The 11292-nt window shown below is 32.9% G+C and overlaps 1 protein-coding gene and 1 long non-coding RNA gene across 4 annotated transcripts in view; one reads left to right on the top strand and one right to left on the bottom strand.

Annotated features, from left to right (window-relative positions):
* The window catches only part of LOC119642044, a 164654-nt gene that overhangs the window by 71957 nt on the left and 81405 nt on the right, over positions 1-11292 (bottom strand). The gene's annotated exons all lie outside the window — the stretch shown is intronic.
* LOC119642038 (cadherin-99C) overlaps positions 1-11292 on the top strand; it is a 164799-nt gene that overhangs the window by 127453 nt on the left and 26054 nt on the right. For all 3 annotated transcript variants that reach the window (XM_038040998.1, XM_038040999.1, XM_038040997.1), the window contains one exon: positions 3136-3201. In XM_038040998.1, the coding sequence (XP_037896926.1) occupies positions 3136-3201 (66 nt within the window). The remainder of the gene's footprint in view (positions 1-3135; positions 3202-11292) is intronic.

Raw genomic sequence — 11292 nt, 5'->3', positions numbered from 1 at the left:
TTGTTCGTTATTGATTGTTGTTGTTATTAATGGTTTTTATAGTAGTCAGCCAATCATCTAACAAAACCAAGATAGAAACCAACTACCAACTAACTCGTATAATGTTATATTACTTACATGCCAGTCAGGCGAAAACCCTTTTTGATGAGAGAAAAATTAATTAAAATCAATTTGCCATAAAATTAGAACACTACGTCAATATCATCATAGTGACGTAGTTGTATTTCTCGTAGATCGTAGAATATATACTCAGCTAACACAACATCTATCTAACATATGTTGCGTTTGTAAGAAAGCAAAAAAGGTAATCAATTTTGTTTTATGGCAGCAATTCAGCGCGACTCTTCCTCTTCTTTTACAGTCACCATCTATTTCAATTAAGAAATTTTATTACTGCTGACAGTAGTTGTCAAACGCTATTTCTCCTATACATTTGCGAGGATGAAAATACGTAATAAGAAGAAATTACATTGAAAACTTTTTAGGGCCAAGTACATAAGATACACTTTCTTAAAATAGAGCAAGTGTTTGCAGCTTCAAGTCTACAATGCCATATAAGAATGACGAGAGAATAAGTAAATATTCTAAGAAGAAGTGTTGTCTACAGTTTCGAATAAAAATATTTACAATTTTCCGGTTATGGTAAACACTATGACTGGAGGGGTACATATATATGTATATATATATACATATTTTCGATAGCTTGCCTTTTTCGTTCTTTCTAGATATATTTTATTTTACTTTCTAGTTATAATCCGTCGTCGTATTTCCATGGTTGAAGTAATTCATTCACTTCTTCATTTCATGCAAAGAAGAAGAAGAAGAAATTTCTTTTTTGCAATTTGTTTTCGCCTTTTTGACCACTCCGGTATGGTTTTGCTTGCAGTTCCAAGAAAATTCAGCGGAACTGGTTCATTTCTGCATGGTATAGTTAATGCAATGTTTTAGATAGAATTCCTTAATTTATTGCAATATATTCTATTGCTCGGTATGGCTTATTTTTGCTGTATGATATTTTCCTTATTTAGACGAAAAGAAAAACACTGACTCTTATATCTTTATGACGTAGTAATGTCCCGCGTACACGAAGTGATAGCTCAGATGTTCTCATTTGTTTTGATATTCTTCTGAGACTATGTCAGGGTCAGTGTAAACGGCCTCTCGTACCATTTTGGTCCAATTTTGAAAGATTATTTGGTTTGCCAATAACGATAAAAGGTCACGTTGATAAACTCATTAAAACGCAAAGTATATAGTGTTGTGTAAACTTAGTAAACTTTGACGGGTTGAGATGTTCAAAAAAAAAAAAAAACAACAACAACAACGACAACAACGAAAAGCCACTGCAAAGCTATTATTTCATAGCATACCTAAAAGCATCCCTACATCCGTGTAGTAAACCTAAAAAAAAGTGTTGCACTTTATGCCCCTTTCAGTCCAATTATAAAACGGAAAAACTGATAATGGCACCGAATTTTTGAATAAAAAATTCGATGACTTCTTAAAGGAACCACGGCAATTATCTATACTTTACACACTGCAGCAAAATGGTGTCGCGGATCAGATTAATTGAACGTCTGTCTAAAGGGCTGTGTTGAAGCTGGCACTGATTATTCACTTTGGACAGAAACGAAATCGTACTTCAATTAACAAGAGCTTGTCTCTCAGTCTGTAAGTCCCTTAAGGGTCATAAAAATTGATATATACGTATATATGGCTGTAGTTTGACGTGAGTCCACGTGAGTCGTCTGAAACTCACCTCACGATGCCTGTTGACATTCGGGGTAGTCGTACGTAATCGACGCCCTCTGTAGAATTAGGCAATCCCTATAGACTAGTGGCCTCACCTACCGCTGCAGTGTATGGCCAATAAACCCATAAGAAACGACATACTTATGTTAAGTTTGAGTTCACAGATAAATTTTCAAGCACTTGATATTGTGATGTGCATATAAATGCCACTCAAAATCTCAAAAGTCGAAATTCGGAAAGAATCTTTAGACAACGATAACGTTAAAATTTTACAAAATGTCGACCTAAAGATCCTAAAACCTTTCAAGTTTCGATAGGGAAATGATACTTAGTTATGACTTTTGTTTATGTTTTTTATTGCCCACTACAGGCGACACTGCTATTAAAGTCTTCAAAATTTCAAATCACCGATCTTAGGCCTAGAGTATAGACCGGCAATCTATCGGCGTTTGACCTGTAGAATCATAATCATCTCCTTATCCCCTAAAACTAGAAAATCCGAAAATACCTGCCACTTAAATAAAATCAATTTGACTTACGAAAGGCATAGCGAAGCTTTATCAATTCGAAGCGAAAGGAAAGAAATATTTTATGCCTTTTTCCTATACAAAAAAAAGGAGGTCATTTCAGAAAAATTCTTCCTTCTACACCTGACCCATACGACCTTAGGCTATTTTGCAAAAATTTTCCATTTTTTAATTTAGCTCAAAGGCTAACTTAACGAAATATCTTAATTAGGTTGTAGGCTTTTTCTCAGCAACATTGACTGTAACATGTGTGTAACTATGTTTACAAAACAAGATTTTCTCGCAAACACAAAAAAAAAAAAAAGAGGAAAATTGACAGGATTTATCAACGCAGCCAATAAAAAGAAAACGTAAAATTTTCTGACATCAAACGTTAACTAACATATGTTATGTTGCAATTATGTGTAGGTGTTACTTTAATATCGTAGCCATAAACTCAGACCTAACCGATTCTGACATTTTATATCCATAAATATATATATATATATATATATATATATATATATTGCGAACTTATAAGATTTTTCCCCTTTGATAAGCTAATACATCAATCAGTTTGTGTGGTTTATGTTACGATCATTTTGACAATAAATTCCAAGCGCGCACGCTGAATGATTGATGCCTTTAAGTATTCATTTCAATCTCCTACAATTACTGTTTCGCTGCAGCTGCTGCTGCTGCTGCTGCTGCTGCTGAAGCTGGCAATGTTGTGACCGTGACTTTTGTTGTTTGATTGTGGCATTTTTGAAAAGATCTCTCTCGTGATAGCAATGTCGTGTATAATAATACTTATATATATATATATATATGTATATATAAATATGCGTTTTTTTTTTTCCTCATTTATATTTTACAGGTTACTGTTGTTAAAACTTTGGATTACGAGAAAATTCAACGATATTATCTGACAATTGTCGCATCGGTAAGTCAAAACATACATCAAACAAAAAATGCTCGAACACGTACGCGTAAAAATCTAAACGTAAACATACAAAACTGAACATCAAATCTTTCCCGTTACGGTTGTAATTCTAGGGAAAATGTCTTAGTTCGGCGAAGCTACATATGTCCATTTATATATATATATATATATATCCATATGTATATATACACTTGTGTATATATATATATATATATATATGTACATTCATATTCGCATACGCATATCACTCATGCTTAGGGAGCATTTGGTGAGAGATTTATGCTTAGCACAAATACACTTCCTGGATTAATTTGCCATGCAGCAGCCTTAACAGAGTTTAAGTTGATGCCATACAACGTTTCAGTAAAAATTCTGGCTTGACTTGATTTCATTTCTGTTTTTGGCTCACCAACCAACCAAAAAAAAGCAAAGAGAGAAATATAAAAAGAAAACGCATTGAATCGCAGCTTAGGCAACGGTAACAGTTGCAACAAGAACGAAGACGACAATTCCACTTGTAATCACATGCAATGTATGGCAAGAGAAAAAGTAAAACGACACGACAGTCAGCAACGGTGTCTACATATGCTTAAGCGCCTGCTGGCTGTTGTGTGCGGCAAGGTTTCGCTGAATTTTACCAAATTACTAAATATGGCTTGGATTGCGCACACGTTTCTTGGCGTGCGCGTATGTACACACGATCATACGCTTGTATACTCACACAAACATATATATATATATATATATACAACAGGTATATGTATACAAACATATATATGACAAACATATATATATATAATATATATATACATATACATAAACACGTCGAGTCAGAGATCATACGTCTGTATATCAATGTCGAAGGTTTTCTTGCTGCCGAATATTGCAACATTGAAAAACATTCTACGTGTACATGTGTGTGTGTGTGTGTGTGTTTGTGGCAGTGTGTCGGTGTGTGTGCATAAGATCCTCTACAACAAATTTTTGTTGTTACCGTTTGTTGCTGCCGTTAGTGCTTAATATCTATTGTGGTTGTTTTCTTTTCTTTTTTTTTCCTTTTTTTTTCGCTTTTTTTTTTCTTTTCATTTACATTCTTTACCATTATCATTGCTCTTGTAGCTGCTGCTGCATATGTTTGCCTTATTTTATGTTACTCCATTGAAATAGTTTGTTATAGACGCGCGCGCACTCACGTCAAGCGACAAAGTAATAAATTTTATTTTCAAAATATTATTTTCTTTTATAGTTTTCATTCACTTCATTTATATGCAGCAACGCAATGCCGTATATGCATTTATTATAACCACTCCACCAGTCCAATCGAATTTGCACTGCCTTGTCTTAAAGTCTATATGATTCTCTATATAGAGAAGCGATTTAATATGTATATATATATATATATATATATATATATATATAAAGGTAGTCATCTAGGTGCACAGCTGTTTGTATGTACGAACAAATGTACGACAGTTGCATTTTCGATTTATTGCGTTTGCATAAGCAATTCTTGCACACCTTGTATTTCCCTTTTTATGCAAACCATGCACATATTCAACGAGCAAAGTTAAAGTATGAAGCATCGACGAGAACTTTAGAATATTTGATATGTTTGTATGTGCCGTGCTGGTACTAGGATTTTAAATGTATTGAAGCTTTTTTTTTTTCTTTTTTTTTTTTGTTGTTAAATTGTATTGATTATTGATACCCTAATAAATACTAATAGTTACAATAATAATTGTTGAAAGAAAATTTCATATGCTTTTGTCGTTCTATAATTCACCTCGAAGAGGTCAACCTTTATTTTATTACACAGCTGCCAAGCGAATAAATCTGAGCCGCTACTAAAATCTTTCAATTGTGATTTCGTTTCGCCTATGAGTCGATGGTAAGATGGAAAGTGAATGCAATTATGCGATTTTTTTTTTTGTTAAACCCTTAAGTTATTCAAATGACACTATGGTGGGTCCACCATTAAGTACCTTACACAACCTTACAGTTATTCATATAGCGACCTTTTAATAAAAGACTTTTTTTGGAAAGTGATCCGATCCGAACTATTTTCAAAAAAGTTCTTCCTTGGACAGCAAGCAAGTAGCGAATTTCATTGAGGTATCTCAATAGCTGCGGCCTGTGTGTTGAACGTAAACAAACAAGACGGACAGATGGGCAGACAAGCCTAAATTGATTCGAAAAGTGATTCTGAGTCGGTCGGTAAAATAAAACATGAAAATCCTTTGGAATGTTGCACACATCTACACAGGCTTAATATACCCTTGCACCTCAAAACCTCTCTCCCCTGTAAGGTTTAACAAGTTAAAATTTTCGATTTACATTAGCAAAGCAATATTATTTACAATTAAATTTTCGACTTAACCAACTCTGTCAATTATCGGTTAGGTATACGCTGTTTCAATGACTAAAAAAAATTCTCAAAACATCTACGTTACGTAAGCGCAAACAGCATAAGCTGAAGTACTTAAAATCATTGTAAGCTTCTGTAAGGAAGAGATATTTGTTAAGAAAACTTACTTTTATTGTGTTTTTGTTGTTCTGTTTATTGCGTCTATGCATGCATCCGATGCGAAAGCAGTTAAATTCCCTACGGTAAATGTTGTCCAGTTACATATGGTCTCGTTCCCGTCACGCCTACTTTCACATCTCTTTCATAGGATTTGCTGCTACCTTAAAGGGCAGCATCGCCGTAAATTTAAAAAAGAAAACATTTCCTTTGCTTGCTTAAGAGATGCTTTAAGCAAGAAAAAATTATTTCCTTGAAATTTCGTGTTCTACTAATGATAATGAACACCTGCTAGGAAGTTATGGCCTATTGTCTTATTTACTACTTCCAACTTATCTAACATTACTCACAAATATCTTAGGTAAATATTTTTTGGCTGTCATGGGAACTGAACTTGAACGTGGTGTCTGTTCCCCTTACTCTAACATGTCAAGATGTCGATATTAAATTTTCAGAAAAATATTTTTAGGCCCACTGCAGGGGGCGTAGGACTCTAGTAATTTGTTGGAATGTGTGCAACACGCAGAACGACCTGAAATAGTCCCACCTTTTACTATACCGATCGAATTAGAATCTTTATTATTGTGCCCGATTTGTAGATTGCAATTTTTGAAATGTTTTAACGTAGTTTGGACCAAGGACGAACGCTATTAAAATGATTCAAATCGAATCACTTTCTCGACCGCTTCCCATATCACGTCTCATTTTGAAAAGTCAATGGATGTCTAGTTGTAGGGTGTGTGCGTGAGGTATTTAAAGGCGTACCATCGCTCACTACAGTGTTTTTTCTTGTTTCAAAGTAAATAAAAGTTCGCTAAGCAATGATAAGTCGCTTGACATGGAGAGGCAGATAAGGAGTGGAAAAGCTTTATGCAAAGAGTAAATGTGAAATTTTCCAATAAAATTTCCTCAATAGAAAAGCCGCAATGACTTGAAGAAAACTTTAATTATGTTAATAAGATGCCAAACGCGAGGATGTGAATCATTATTTAATCTTCGCAAATGTAGTTCGCTTTCATACACAATTTGATAAAATGGTACGCAATTCAAATGAAATGAGTCAACAAAAGCAAAAGCTTAACTCTTTAGATCAGCAAAAGAGGACGGCGAGGTGAAGCAATTCGAACTAAAACGACTCATGTAATCAATTAAACACTTTAATGGCATTAATGTGTTGAAATATGTATTTTATTTATCTTTTATTAGCTGTTTATTATATGCATTTCAATTTACGCCCAGAGTAAGACATAATTTAAAAGAGATCTTTTTTCTTTTTTTTTTTTTTTTAGTTCGATAATAAATTGAATTAAGTAGAGGAAAAAATATGTATTATTAAATTATTATTTCTCTTACCATTAAAAACAATTAACAAAAATTTTTGTGACTTGAATTTATTAAATATAATCGACTGCATATATGTATATATATATATACATATACATATACATATACATATATACACATACGTACGACGTCGTAAGTTGTATGTTATGTGGGTATGAGTAGCGTATAAAAAATAAGATCATTATCATACAGTATGGCAGTTAAATAGCGGTTAGTTTTCTTATTTACCATTAGAAAGACTTGAAGTATTAACATAGTACGGAGAAAATTACAATAAAAATCAAGCAATAAGTATCCGTATGATCCGGTTTTAATGCAATAACAACATTGAATTGGTAACACTAATCAACAGCTTATAGCGAGCGTTACGAGTAAGACCACAACATTACCAGGTAATATGTTATCGGTGTGTACGACAATAAAAACTTACACAGCTTGAGGCATTACAATATAAGTAAAAAAGAAAAACAAAAACAAAAACGAAAACAAAAATATATAAAAAAAAAAAAAAAAACAAAACAAAACAACACCAGAATATACTTTATAGAACACGTTCGATCTAAATTCTAGACAAATTGATTGCAAAAACTCTATAAAAAGAAACACTTGCGAATAAAAGCAAAACACTTTTTCTATATCTACTAACAACTAACTGCTTGCTTAACTGTTGTTGCTTCGTTAATATATATTGCGTATGAGTGAAGCACATTACCAGTTCTCTCCCTCTACTACTCTAATAATAACAATGGCAAATATAACATACAGCAGCAGGAGCAATAGCAATAGCAGCGACAACAGCAACAACAACAACAACAAAACCAAAAACAATAACAATCAAAACCGATAACAATAACAACATAGACACAAATTCTAAACACTGGTTTTAACCATAATCCATTATAATTAGTAACGATTTTTATAACCAAAAATGCAAAATTTATAGGAGACCGTTACGAATTTTTAATTTTATAATTATGGTCAATTCAAGTTATAAGCGAGACGTGAATTGCTTGTGTGTTTTGGGTGCAATGTGTATGTATTTATATATGCATGTATGCATGTATCTATGTAAGTATGTATGTATATATAATTTTGCACTTCATCCACCATTGAGTGTTAACATTCGTGTTGTATTTGACAAACGACGAGGAAAATTTTTTGTATACATTTAAATTTTATATCTCTAGCAACGCGATATGGAAGTATGTTCAGTTCAGTATTGAATGTGCAAGAAAATGCATCAATTATCCCCTAAAGCGATACATTCTCACTTAGTACGACTAATGCGCCGATTTACTTATGTTCCGTTCCTAGACATGCCTACTTGACTATTAAAGGCCAAAACATCCAAACCAAGAAGCCAAGAAGCCAAGAATCCATACAAATTGATCTTAATTTCGATTTAATATCTGGCTTAACCTATCCCTGAGTGCCCTGTCTATGGCTTGAAACTCGACGATCTGAAAACAATTTTAATATTTTGAATGCACGTCACAAAAAAAAGTACATTATTAAATACTAATTCAGCCATTCATCGAGTAACCTGCTAGTTTTTGTCAAAAAAGTACAGGGAATGCCTGTAAAAGGTATCATTTTGTCGAAGCATTTCATGTAAGTAACGCTTTCCAAAATTGTTCTCACCCTTTGGTCTGGCGTTTAGCATTAGTCAACTTAACTGAAAGCTTGAGTTTAGGGAAATTGCTCTGACTCTTCCAACACTTCTCGATGTTTTGCAAAAGAAACTCTATTCAAGACACACAATTTAAAGTAAATGTTATTGATGCCTAACACACGTCAAGAATTGGAAAAGGAACTCCAATACAGTTATTATTATTATTATTAATTTCGCCAGAGGAATAAATTCTAAGACTAAACTCTTAAAAGCACTAGCATCTAAGGCTATCGGCTTTTTATTAAAAACTCTACCGCACTTGAGATTCGAACCCACGACCATTGACTTGCTAGTCGAGATTCCTCCCCTTCGGCTACTCAGGCGGATTCCAATACAGTTAACTTGTAATACTCTAAAGGAATTTGTTCGCTGGCCTATTAGCCGCAAAAAACTATTATTGGTTTAAAACCCAAGGAAGTGATGACGGTTTTTTGAGTCTTGTCTACTGATTATATGTGTAGGTCAGAGTTGATTTCAATTAAGAGGAGCCACAGTTAACTTGAAGTTTGCCATAAAGAACATAAAATAACTTGAGCTTTTAATCGTCTAAACTTTCTAGCCTATTAAGTTTCCAAGGTTATTCAAAAAATTCTCCTGTTTTTTCCTTTTTGGATGCTCTGTGGACAAAGCGGTTTTGTACTCCCAAATTCACGCCTAAAATGGGTCTTGAATTACACACGCTGTTGCTCATTGCCAAAAAAAAAAAAACAAAATCTTCTACGTCATGTAAGCAATAAAAATATTTTGTAGAGTCTCTCGAAAGTATATTTGTATGAAAATTGTTCAATTTTAACTCGATTTGATCGAGACAATCATTTCATTTATTTGTACATTTTCGTCTATTGTTTGAAGTCATAATACTTAGCAGCAAAGCTTAGCATAAAACTTTGAAAACACGTCGACAGACGAAATTTTCGAATCGACCTAAAAGTAAACAGGAATCGTCAGGAATTTGGAAAAATGTCCAAAAACTTTGAAATTTTTTACTCAACTCCTTAATACAAGAGAACTACAGATTGGACGGACAAACGCTATATAAACACACTTTTGTGCCCGTAACTAATACAACCATAAATACCTTCTATGTGTTCAGTTCAAAACCACCTAAGATAGAGATATCTAACTGCTTGCCGTAGCTTTATAGGCTTCGCGGAATCTGTGCCTTTTAAGCATAGAAAAATTAGTGGAGCATTTCTTCCTTTTTGCCCGATAGGTCAAGGCCAAGTAAGCAGTGGTCAGGAAAAGCGCATTGAATAAAGAATTTTATTTTACAAAGCACGGAATCACTTCTTTATCTTCCAACTTAGTGTCCCTTAATTGATACCAACATCAATACCAATCTAAGTAAGCCTTACTTGTAGCCCTTAGGCTAGGTATAAAAAAAGAAGCTAGGTTTTCGGAAGAGGTAGTTTAGAGGTAAGAACCCATTTAGAAAAGCAACGTAACAAAGCCATTCTTTTCTAAACGAGCCTCTTATGGATTGCATGTAAATTTTATTTCAATTCATTTGAATAGAAAAAGAACAAGAAGAAGAAGAAGACTTTGTCATGGATTATGGTTAGTTATTTTCCATATATATATTTGATAAATAAATTGACAAATTATGGATTTACAGGCTGGCGGATAACTTCGACCATATGCTCGTCTGCATTGAAAATTTTACCGAACTTGAGATTTCAATTCGCGACCATTGGGATGTTTAGTCACGATCGTTTTCAAAGGACAAATTTTTCAAAAATTTTCACTTTAACTGTTTCTCTTTAGTTTTATTTCAAATTTTCGTTCGTATGTTATATACTTTGGATATATTTTGCTTACCTATTTTATAATGTTATGTTCTAGTTAGAAATTGAGATACTCACGCTTACATGGCATGTAAGTTCATAGCACTGCCAATGTAATAAAATTAGATGATTACGTTTACATAGCATGTACTGCTCATTTCATCTATATTATTATATATTTATATATATATATATATATATATATATACAGATACTTTTGATCGAATACGGGTAGATTGTTTGTTGCTTAGGCTGAAAAATCGTCGTAAACGATTCGTTTTATGCCAAATACAATTTCTTTCTTATTTATAGATTTGAAATGAAATCCGTATACAGCTTTTAATTGAGACTCACGATTAAAACATATTTGATTTTTTTTTTTTTTTTTGGTTTTTTTTAATTACCAGCATTTTGCTTCATTTGGTTTTCCTTATGCATTCTATTTGGATATATGTCTTTTTGCAAAATATATTTAATCGGAAAATAATTGCAAATTTAATGATTACTCAATCACAACCGATTAAAGAATTTTTTTTTTAAGTTTTTCATTTTCTTATTTTTATTTTCAATTATTTTATTCATTTATTTTTTTTTTTTTTTTTTTTTTTGGTAATAAAAAAATTTACAATTAATTATGCACCAAAGTGGATAACGGCATAACACTTGCCACTTACTTAAGTAGACTTTACTTGATTGATTAAAAAACAAATGATTTTTCTCTTTCTAAAACGTTGAGCTTATTGTAGGCGTTTTAGTAGATAAACAAGAAC

Source organism: Glossina fuscipes, unplaced genomic scaffold, assembly GCF_014805625.2.
Source record: "Glossina fuscipes isolate IAEA_lab_2018 unplaced genomic scaffold, Yale_Gfus_2 204, whole genome shotgun sequence".
NCBI lineage: Eukaryota > Metazoa > Arthropoda > Insecta > Diptera > Glossinidae > Glossina > Glossina fuscipes.
Note: the sequence above shows the minus strand (reverse complement) of the source record. Positions and strands in the feature narration are given on the sequence as shown.